At 39.9% G+C, this 12,213-nt stretch overlaps 1 protein-coding gene across 3 annotated transcripts in view; it reads right to left on the reverse strand.

Annotated features, from left to right (window-relative positions):
- Positions 1–12,213, reverse strand: part of MAST4 (microtubule associated serine/threonine kinase family member 4) — a 300,471-nt gene that overhangs the window by 215,899 nt on the left and 72,359 nt on the right. For all 3 annotated transcript variants that reach the window (XM_075447097.1, XM_075447099.1, XM_075447098.1), the window contains exon 3: positions 2,915–3,036. In XM_075447097.1, the coding sequence (XP_075303212.1) occupies positions 2,915–3,036 (122 nt within the window). The remainder of the gene's footprint in view (positions 1–2,914; positions 3,037–12,213) is intronic.

The following is a 12,213-nucleotide window of genomic DNA, read 5'->3' on the forward strand; positions in this document are numbered from 1 at the left end:
ATGTTTCATTTTAGGATCTTGTTTATAGTGTCTCTTTATTAAGTGGATATTTCAAAGAGCAAGCTACCATTCATCAGTCATGAAATATGCTGCCTTACGAAGCTCTCTGGGCTGAGTGAAGTTTTTGTTGTGGGTGGGTTTTTTTATTTTTACAAAAACAGATAAACAAAGTGAAAGACTTCATGCTCCTTAAAGTAGATTACTTTTTTATTAAAAAAGCATAAACAAAAAACCCTCAAAAAAAACCAAAACAGGAGTTTGATATTAATCCATGATGAAGACAAAGCAAGTCTACAGAAGTTTCACCCAATTAATTTGGACAAATTCTTTGCCTTTTATCTACACATTTATCATCAAGTATCATCAAGTCACCTTACTTTCAGGTTTCTACTGGTTTTACGTATGCAGCTATCCAGAAAAAGTTAAAATCTGGAACTTCATTCAATCCATGCCACTCGGACACAAAATATCTTTCTGCCTATAAAACGTTAAATAATTGCTCAGACAGTTTCAGACTCATCATCATAATTTTAAGCCCATCAGCTTATTACAATGAAATAGTAACAAAAATAGCTTTTTTCCAGTTTATTTTGAACTATTTTCCCAGAATGTTTTACAAATTATTGACGGAAAAAGGGAAAAATTAGTCTTTTGTACCCTGTTTGCAGTTCCACTAAACACTAGTATGGATCTTCGAGCTGCTGGCTAGTCATTCTTTTCTATACCAGCACATAATCACTGCTCACAGTCATGTCCACATCAGCTGGGTATCAACCCCAGCAAGAATGATAGGTCCTAGTAAAAAAACTAGTAACAGGCTAGTAATTTTTCAGATGAGGGAGACATTACATTTAAAATCATTTTAACTCAGACTGCGAACAGCTACATGGAAATTCTTAATACAAATGTCTTCTACGTAATGTCAAACTCTTTCTAAAATAAGTTCCCATTACTGCAACATAATAACAGGCCTCCCAAACTCAACTCTATCAAAGTACAGAACCGAGACCAAAAGAGAGGTGAGGAGGGTGGGTCACCCCTAATTTACAGCCCCTTCTAAGCAAAGGCCAGGGTCTTTCAGAAGTCTGACAGCAAAGTATTCGTCAAAGGAGGCTTGAGAAGAGCTCTGCCTACCTGACAACGTAACATTAACCTCCCTAGGAGGCACGTCTGATCAGCAGTTCCAGATAAGAAATAAATACTTCTGAGGAACCTGCATCTCCACCCCGTGCACAATCTGCTCAGATCTGCACAGAAGGCCTGCTTTTGCACCACCGTGAAAGAAGCTGCAGTCAGGCACAGATAAAAGATGGGGAGAGACAGGAAGGAAGAAGTCTGTGGCAGACAAATGTGCCCTAAAACTCAATAGATGGTGAGTGAAAGGCCTTTAAGGAAGCATGGCTCACTGAATTTTTCATTAGTCTATTGTTTTACGACCACTTAAAATACTTTTTGTCAAAATGCTGCTGAATATTCCTATTCCTATAGTTTAAGCATTACACCAACAGTACAATGCTGCTAGTAGCATGACACCTAATAGTTGTGCAAACAGAAACAGATAATCAAATAGCACACAGCACTTTTTACACCTAGTTAATTTAGATCATTAGCATAAACAATATTTTTAATTCCCAATTACCTGCAAGAAGGAAAAAAATGTAATTTTGATGCAATTTAAATTGATTTCTGACCATTCATCTAGTTTCCTTTTCAACTATACATAATCTGAATACTTCCTTCGCAATGAACTATGTTTCTCCTAAGAAACTAGAAAACAAAAATACATAGGCCGGTACTTACTTCCCTTGACAACATTGGGGCTCAAAGCATAGAATTTCCAATAGAATCAAGTGCTTGTAGTGAGCATGAAGTCCAATAAATTACATCTGCCCCAAAGAGCCACAAACAGTTAACACCGCCACTAAGCAGAAACCACGAATACATTTGTAAGTGCAGATTCAGATGCAGTTGAAGTGAAATACTACTTCAGATACATTCATTGAGAAACCAGCTCTCTATATACCAATACAGTATGAAAAACTGGCAAGGTGGTATCTGTTGAGCATTGTCTGATCATAGCCTTCTTTAACCTGAAGACTGTGTTAAAAACAAACAAAAAAAAAAGGCAAGTTTCCCCTAGAAAGTAGACATGGATCAGCAAAGTTCTAATAACTAGTCAAAAGGCGGGGGGGGGGGGGGGGGGGGAAACAGGGGGACACACAACATTAATAAAACTTTTCCACTTCTTTATAGAACACAAAATATATTCACTACGGTAATTCTGTGAAGAAAAGTGTAGACTAGTATACAGGGTCCTGCACTAAATTTCAGCTCTTCTTAAGATCTTAATATACAGGAGCACAAAGCAGGATAATGGATGCTTGAAAACAAAAAGCTGAATCAGTTCAAGTGTATGAGGCATCTCTTCCCTTTTCTCTTATCATTTTATCCAAAAGACTTAATTAAGCTCATGCTTCATACACCCATGTCCTCCTGAAGACAGAGTCCTGTCCTGCAGAAGGTGTAAATAAAGACACTGATAGAAAAGAATGCTCAGGAGAAAGGACAGTTACCTTCTACTGCTGTCTTAAAAAGCATGCTTTTTTTTTTTTTCTTTTTTAGGAAAAAAACATTTAAATGCAAACAGCTACATTAATGCAACATTCAGCTTAGAGCTTATGCAAAATCCAGTAATCCAATTCAGAGTTACTGCTACCATAAATATTATTCATCTGCACTCAGCACATTAAGTAATGTTGTATGCAGGAATGCATTAGGTACTTTAAAAATGTATCTTAAGAAGGAGAGGTTGATCTGGAAATAAACTCTGGTTTGATCCCCATCCCCCCACCAACAGATACAGAGATGTAATAGATTTTTTCATACACTCTTAGCTTTGAAAAAGAGTACTCACCGAACTAGCAGTAAGTGAAGGTGCTGACTGCCCAAGTGCTTGGTGGCGCATGCGAACAAGATTAGATGTTTCAGTAGGTTGCCACAGCTGCTGTCCAGTTGTATTGGGAAGCAGATATTTGCCTGTCAAGTTAAGAAAGGGTGTGTTAAAATATCAGATGTTGCAGATGAGGCAATGCAATGGACAGAGTTTACTGTAAGATAATGCTTTTATCAGTCTAAAACATTTGTTTCTTTCACTATATCTCTGATTGGAAGCGATTCCATCAAAACAGAATTCCTACTATTTAGTTGCTAGCCCTTCATGTCACCCTTCCATAAGCTATACTTTTCTTAGGCAAATTTATTTTTTCAATATTCTCACAACTGTACCTTTTTCCTACCTAGAAATGCAATTAAAGCATTTGTTGTTACAGATGCAACCATCTAGAATAGTGGGTCTGAACAAAAGAAAATTAAATTCTGAAGGCTAGCCAAAAACAAAAATAAAAATTTAATTTAAAAAAAATTAAAATGTGGCTATCTACTCCTGGAAGGAGAAGGTTCTGAGTCCGAGGTACAAAGTGAGGTTTATTGGAATAAGGCACTACTACATGGATAACAATTACACCACCCTGTGAGTGGGGACTATTCTGCTTCTCTCCCAAAACTCCTTATAATCTGCCCAATAAGTATCCCAAGAAAGTATCGTCACCCAGCGTCCCAAGGTGCAGGCCAGCCATTCCTGAGAAGCACTCGTATGGGGCTCTCACGGAGCGGCTGACAGACCCCTCCTTGGTGGTTGCAGTGCTCACCGCATAGCAGTGTCATTTTTCTGTGGCCATGCCAGCTCAGGCGCAGTGCAACGGAAGGTCAGACCCCTGATCAAAGCACTGCCACTCAGTCTGGGTCATCTCCCCACAGGTACTAATTAGGCAGAAAGCATCTCTGGCGCAGGAAGCCCCTGAGCTGTAAACCAGCAGCAGGGAGAATACTCAGGGAATTACATTGAGAGGACAGGCACGTAATGATACTGTTCAGTTTTGCTTACTTTCAGCCACTGCCAAGAAACAGGGCAAGAGGCTATATACTGGTCGTAGCAAGTATGTCCTCTTTAATCTCTTAGTTACCTCTGACAACTATGCAAAAGTGAGACAATCGCACTACTAAAGCAACTGACTTCTCTTAGAAGACTAACCAGCTGATGCAAAGCAACAATTCAAAAGATTTTTTTTTTAATCAAATCTAGGTTCAAAAACACAATGCAAGACTTTGATTGAACAGCTCAATTGAAAACTGTCTTCCAAACCACATGTCCTAAGCTACATGACCATTGACACCGGATTTGTACCCTCGTAGATGCGCACAGGTTTGCCAGGAAATCAAAGGCCTCAGCTTCATAACCTTATTTTCAACAGCAGATCCACAGAGAGTTGCTTAGGTCTCTGGAAATTAGCTGTCTTGGGAGCCAGAGAGTTCCCAAGGAGCAGCACAGGACAGTCTTTACAATGCTTCCCAATTAGTCTTGAAAATGCGCTATTGTCCTTTGTTACACTGGTGAAGCAGAACCCATAGGCATTTTTCACCCAATTTGCTAACAGCTTGCCCAAGACTAGCAGAAAAATGTAGAAGAAAGCTGTGGTTTCTTGCCCAATTATCCAAGATACCATTTTCCAGAACTGGAAAACTGAATTAATTTCCCATCTGCTCTCTCTGCCTGTTTCTAACAAATTCTGCTAACTTTTTACATAGGCTCCCACCATCCCAAACTAAAAGGATGCCATAAAAAGCTTAAAGGATTGATTGCAGTGTCCAGATCTTTGATATTCCATTGATGTCAATCCTGGAATATGCCAGTGACAAGTTGTCCTGGTTTCAGCTGGGATAGAGCTAATTTTCCTCCCAGTAGCTGCTGTGGTTTGGATTTGGTACAAGAAGAATATTGACAACACTGATGTTCTTAGTTGTTGCTATGTAAAAAAAAGTCCTTCATTTCTGTCTCCCATATTCAGCCAGTGAGCAGGTGTTCAGGAGCTGGGAGGGAGCAAGGCCATGCAGGCAGCCCCAGCTGGCCAGTGGAAATATTCCATACCATGGACGGCATGCTCAGCCTGTGAATGTGGGTGGGCTGGGGGGCACGAATACTTTTTTCTTTTTTTCATGGGTTTGAATCCTCTCTTGTCCAGGAGTGCCAACTTTTCTGCGAGTTTGGTCTTTTTTGGGAGTTTTGAAAGATTCGTGAGTTCAGGGTTCCAGAATCACTGCTTGGGGACTGACTGCAAATTGGTCATTGGGTGGTGAAAAAACTGTATATCATTTTTATGCATATTCATTATTATCATTATTACTATCATTATTAGCAGTAGTATTATTAATTGTATTAATGTTGCCTTTATTGTCTTTTATCTCAACTCATGAGTTTTCCCTTTTACCCATTTCTCCACCCCATTCCTCTGGGGGGAAGGGTAAGGTTGAGTGAGTGGCTGTCCAGTGCTTTGTTGCCAGCTGCCAGGTTAAACCATGACACGTATGCAATCATATCTATCACCTCAAAATGTTAATTCTTTCTTATCCAGGGAGGAAAAAAGAATTCAGAAGTGAGTGGAAAAAGCTAAGTTATACATACCTTTTATTTAAACAAATATGTTTTGTTTCTTTACTGCTTTCCACATCAAAAGAGGTTTATGCACTTTTTTTTTTTACTTCCTTTTTGACTCACCTCCTGAGAGTCAATGGTAAGACAAGGTTCTAAGGGTGAAACCAGGCATTTCCTAGTGCTGGGTCCCCCATTACAGGGGGCTAGAATGCAGGCAAACTAGAATGCATTACAGGCTAGAATGCAGGCTACAAACACTGTAATGGAACTCTGCAAGAAGGCTCCTGGAATTCCAGCAGTATCCAGACAGCTCCAAACAAGACAACATATCACTGACGGTGACACCAGTAGAATGCTTTGGCAACACCTATTTTGTCAAGTATGCATATATTACACAAATGCTTGTTAGAAATTCTGTATTAAGTCACTCTAGAAGCCACCAGGAAAGTTATGTTAAACAGTTTGCAACTTGATCACTGTAGCATACTGTTGGTGCATTTTATCATCATAGGAATCAATACTTGAAAAGCAATAAAATTTTCCTCTGATCTTTAGAACAAAGGAGAATGCAAGTAAGAAACAGGTCTATTTTATTAAAGCCTGTTCTAAAACTGAGGAGAGAGCATCACTCTTTGGTTAACCAATGCACTTTCTAGCAGGGGTTTGAAACTAGTCCCGAAATCTATTGTCAGCCACTAGGCATTTCCCAGACCACACTAATTTTCATTTCAGATTAATCCCACTGAGCTTCCCAAGAAAAAAAGTTGAAGGCAATCATTTGTATTTTGTCCACAAATTAATCTAGCTTTGTTTAGGTTTGGATCCCAAGCCAAAAAGATTTAAATAACAAGTCAATGCAGTCTAGGAGGAGAAAGGCATATGAGAAATAAGTGCTACTCTTAATGCTCACACTTTCTTTTTGTTTAAATAGGAGCCAGAATTGTGACTCCTGTTCATGTCAGTTACTCAGCAGAGCACTCTGTACCTTACCATGTGCAGGGCTATGCTGACACAGAACATCTCTAATAACCACCTTATTCTTTGTCCTTTACAGGGATCTGTATTTTATTCAGTTTTTATCTTGCTCAGATATCTGAAAAAGTCCAAGACATTTTGGTACAGAGGCTAGGGGAGAGGCAATCCTACTCTCTTCAACAACAAAATCTTGTACTAATCCCTACTTCAAGTGTAAGATTTTGCCTGACTAACAAGAAAGCAGAGTAGATTAACTCAGTATCAGGGCCAGTGTAAGAATCAGGGCCACTGTAAGAATTTACTTAATATTCCATTATTTCTCTTGCATGATGAACCTGTAGAAATATTGAAAATAACACTGGAGGGCCTGTGGAGTAGCTAATTAGGCATTCAACTCAATCAAAATTGCCAATGAAAATGTGAGCATGTGTGATGCTGGAATGATCTCTCCTCCCATCCTTACCCCAAACAGGAGACTTGAGGGCACCACAGATTTCACAACATACTGAAATTAATGCAAGCGTAGCAGACTGTCCAGAACTCCTGTTCTTCTTTTCATAGTACATCCATATATGCTTTTAAACACAGAAATGGCATGTAACAAATTTGTTTTCTATAGAAGCAAAAATAGCCATGGCTTCTGCAAAAAGCTAGTAACAGATGAATCTTTATGCAGAGATATACTACCAGGAGATTAGCAGTTACCAACAAGAATGCTGGCTGCAATACAATATTCGGAAAGTAGCAACTGTACTTTCAATACCGTGTTTCTTAAAATCAGAAAAGTTAGACGTACTTTACAGGAATGCAATGAGGCTTCTTCATTTCCAAAAGCAAACAGAACATCAACATTTCTTATAGAAACAAAAAATTCTTCCAAAACTCAGTCTGCTTTCTTTGAGAGATTAGGGTGCCACTAAATCATACAACCACACAATAAAACAGTCCCTGCCCACAATGAGTTAGTCAGCAACTCTTCCTGGATTCTTCCATTTAAAAAAAAAAAAAAATATATAAAATTCATTGATCCCCTCAGACTATCCACTCCTCCTCTTTCTTGCCCCTGTGGTACTCCTACACTTTTTCCTGCTACAGTTTTATTCATAATTGTATGTATTTTTCCCCTCTTACATTTTCTTTAATAACTCATTGAATTTACACAAATCCACAGTTTTCCTCACTGTTATGTGACTTAAGTATCAGTATTACACATAAAACCTGAGCTGAAATGCATTATTGATTTTCACACTGCATTCATTGCTGCCTTCAAGTTTAATGCTCCAAGCAGTGATTTCCTTTTTGAGTGAACTGACTCATGGTGGGCATAGAGGAGGAATTCACCTCAACTCCACCTCATCTCTTCCATCTTAATTTGGCATTTTGGCCCATACACAGCACATAAAGACTGCCAGTGTGCAGGATAATCTCCATTTAACAACACATCATTGCCACACCGGTAGTAATTTTATTACTTTTATCAGCTCTCGATGCAGTTATCTACTGATACAGGTCCCCTACTGCTGTCCCATTCAACCCCAAAATGGCCTTTGACTTCCTCCCATGCTTTCTGCAGAGGCTTTGCTGGCATTTCTGCGACACTTCCTGTGCCTGAAACTATCGACACAGCCTAAAGTCACAACATTGTTGGTTAACTGTGGCATCTCTTCCTACATCTGATGCAATCCTCATTAGAGCAGCACATTTATCAAAATGCATTTCGATGAAAGGTGACTTAAGTTGATTACAGAATGGTAATAACTTAGCATTAGTTAACGCTATTACATAGTTGTCGGTGGACACAGGGAATACATCACTGGAGTTCAGTGTCCTCTTCCCCTTGAACTTGCCTCTCGTCTCTAGCTTCCTTTATAACGGTTATTTGTAGAAAGTCCAAATGGAATCTTTGTTACCTATTACTTCTATTGTATCCAGTGTACGCACACTTGTTGTATGCCTTACTGTGTAAGGCCAAAAGAGACTAGAAAACTCCATACACCTCCACAAAGATCAGTCACAGAAAGTTGGCTTTGCTTTATTCTCATCATAAAAAACCTTTCCTACTGCTAAAGTATTACTCTCCTTCCTCTCTCCCTCTCAAATCCATATCCCAACGGGATGGCTGAGAATTACTAAATGAGCTTAACTTAATACCTAGAAATCTTCCATTTTCACTTATAATTTAGAAATTATGTGTCTCAAATCTTCAGCAGTCTGACGTGTTAACAATTGCACATGATGGAGAAAACCTTCTGGCATCCAAGTAAGTTTTTGCCTTTATGAAAGTACTTAGGATGGTGTAGACTGCACTGCTAGAAATTCTGTTTTGTAACTAGTCAAAATGCAAAGATAAATACAGAGGAAGCATCTTGGAAGTTTTTGATGGAAATATTTTTTACAGTAAAAGTTAAAAGCGTTCTCCATTACACAACTGTAAATGGAAGACAAGTATGTACTTTGTTAAAATCGAAGTGTCTGGATTTGGGCTGACAGTAACTATGGACACAATTAGTCCAAAGCAGAAGCTGTGCGTATGATTACAGTGCACCACAAACTGAACGGGAGCAAGCATCAATATGTTTGTGGTAGCTGCTGTGAAACAGCAGCCTTCAAAATTGCATCTTTCCATCCTGACATCTTTAAGGCAAGGGCCAAGAAATAATTATTTCATTTAATTGTTTTGATAAATCAATTAGACATATTTATGACATAAGTGCAGATTACTTAAAAACCATTCAGAAAGATATATTCTTCTCCCTTGCTACTTTGAAGTCCAAAAATAACTGATATTATCTCAAGAACTGACTTCTCTGGTCATGTCAGTTTTGCCAAGCACGGTTTCAAGTGAGTTGCTCAGTCCACAGCTCTCTTTGGGGAACCTCATGAGCATGAGCTACCTCAGAGCAACAGGAACAAGCCATGGTGGAAGACAAAACTGGACCCTACTGGAGATCACTCTAGCTCATAGAAATGCACTGAAAGGAAACACAGTTGTGTACTTCTCCCTCTTCCTACTCGTTCTGCTTTTCTCCCCAAAAAACAGACTGAACAGTTCATTGACAGGTCTCACTGCAAATGGAGGGAAGACTGAAGCCACTCTCCTGCCACCTCAGCTCCCCAGCAGCAGTGGCAGCCCCAGCACATCGCAGAGCAGCCACAGCCACATACAAATGCCTGGCAGCAGGGCAGCAGGAAGTGGAAACCAAAGCTGGAGGCAACATACCATCAAGTTCACTGCCACAGATATACAAAACCTCACTACAGCTTCAGAAACCTGCCAGGTGAAAGGCAAAGAGCCTCCAACATTAGTATTTTACCATCAGGTTAGGGCACTCTGCTTTACTGCTTCAAATTTAACCATTGCAGACAGTCCAGCTGTAGGAAATGATGTGGAGGCTGTAAATTTCAGGGTCTATTCTCACATCGGGGCCGGGAGGGGGGGGGGGGGGGGGGGGGGGGGCGGGGTAGTGATGGAATTACAGCCCGTAATTCCCATTAGTAGTAATTGGAAAGTAAAAGAATAGTGGATAGATTTAAAGCCATCATTAAGAAACTTTTCAATATTTTGCCTTATTTTACTGTGGCTGCATCAACAAACTGGAAAACAGCTATAAGCTTCTCCATTCAAGCCTTCAGCCTTCACTTTCAGGATTAAGCATTGGACGTGCTTTCCCTCTTCTCAAACATTTCTCAAGCTGTACATTCAACTGATGTTAAAGCATCCATCTTGTAGCAAGCAAGTAGAATTTCCCTCCACACATGATCAGACCATTGGCTTCGCAACATCCACTCAAGAGTCCATAGGTGAAATAGGAAGACTTAAAGCCTCTAGGAGTATGGATAATGCCTTCTTGATGCACAATCATAATTTATTTCTAAATTCACTGCACAGACAGTTTTGCACGAACAAGCTCAGGCACTAGCACAATAGGACTGCAGCCTCAGAGAGCTCAGATGCAGGTAACCAGCTGATTAAACCCAAGCATTTAGCTAAGTCCAGACAAGTTCTTTCATGCATGCTTCTACATTTACACTGCTAAGCATACCTGAGCCAGCTAATTCAACAGTTCTTGGGGTATTTCTTAAGGACCTACACCTCAAACTTAAGAAATTTAATATGCATATTCATTCTCTTCACATTCTATTTTGCCACTATGACAAATGACTCTTACCAACTTTCATGTTGCTTTTATAAGCATCCCAAGGAGGGTTAAACTCTACTTCTCCACCATTCAAAACAGGCAACTTGCAAATGTATCTGCTAATTAGGCACTCTACTGCTACAGTTTGCTTTGATCTCAACAACAATCAACTTCTCATGTTCTGATGATACAAACACAATTAAGCAGCTATGGAGGAGTTAAAGGCTGAATAATGAGACAGGAATACAGTATCTGCTGTTTTCATCTCAGACTATTACATGATGCAGACCCCAGACATGTCAAAGAATATGGAAGTTACCTTGCGAGGCACACAGGGAAGTAAAAATCAACTCAGCTACAGGAGCTGGCTGAAGCCTTAAATGATGCAGGTAACTGACAATGACAAATATAACCTAATGCCATATCAACCACCAGCGCAACAAGAACCACTTAAAAATGGGTATTTCATAGCAGACTATATTACTTCATCTGTAGAAGACAGCTTTATACTGCATACTTTAAAAAAAAAAAACACCACATTTTCTCAGTTGTGTAATTATAGAATAGCTTGCTTCTATCTCATTCTACTAATTGTGGAAGAAATTTAACACCTGGTATGGTGTTTTCAGGAAGCCTTAGAGGAGAGCAGCGAAAAGACTCCAGGACATGCTCTGGGTACGCACTGCCACTGAATGAAGCGTGTTGTGCCTGTCCCCATGCACACCTGGCTGTGGAACCTTCCTACCTGTGGTACCCAGGAACCGAGCAGTGTTAGTACCCCGTGCTGGGCTGCTGCCCTGTCTCCGCTGCTGTCGAGGAGAGACCCCAGGCAGCTGCGGCTGAATAGACTTTCTAAACTGAGTACACCCAGTCCTGTCATGAATCACAAAGATCAAAGGAATTCTGAAACATTCTTCTGCTCTGATATGCAAGGGGAAGAAAATGCAGGAAGTAAAATTTCCTACAAAAAGACACATCTGATAGAGCTTCAGCTATATCAGCTTCTATAGAGCAGCCATCGTTCCCACACATCCCACAGCATCCCAGCTTCTGGAGCCAGAGACAGGCCAACAGAGCCCACCAAGCTGTAACCCCAGAGACAGCTGCGAAATCACAGGCCTTTTTATGGAGTGGCACATGCATAATTAATCAGTCCCATAACTGGAAGTCGGTAAACGATCTTGATATTGTACAGAGGAAATAGGGAACACTTCCCCCTTATCTACATCCATGGGCCACGATTAATAAAAACAATCTTTTTAAAACGTTGCCACTAAAATGACATCGTAGTTACGATAAACAGTTGTACGCAATGGGAAGATACCATTTTCAAAGAGGTTTCAAGGTACAATTCATGTAACTTTATGCCCAACTTTCCCCATCCACCAAATTGTATCAAACATTTGACATTGTAACGCTTAATGAGCTAATCTGCATTTTCAACAATATTAATGAAAAAAAAATGTATGCAGCGTAATGTTTGTGTAAACTCTGGATTTCTGTCACTGCCAACTGCTCCCCTGTAAGAATGGGGAAAAATTCCCAAGTCCTGCCAGCACATGCCAACTCACAGATAAGAGAACAGCTTGTTCCTCATGGTCCATAAAGCTG

Source organism: Opisthocomus hoazin, chromosome Z (assembly GCF_030867145.1).
Source record: "Opisthocomus hoazin isolate bOpiHoa1 chromosome Z, bOpiHoa1.hap1, whole genome shotgun sequence".
In the NCBI taxonomy this organism is placed as follows: Eukaryota; Metazoa; Chordata; class Aves; order Opisthocomiformes; family Opisthocomidae; genus Opisthocomus; species Opisthocomus hoazin.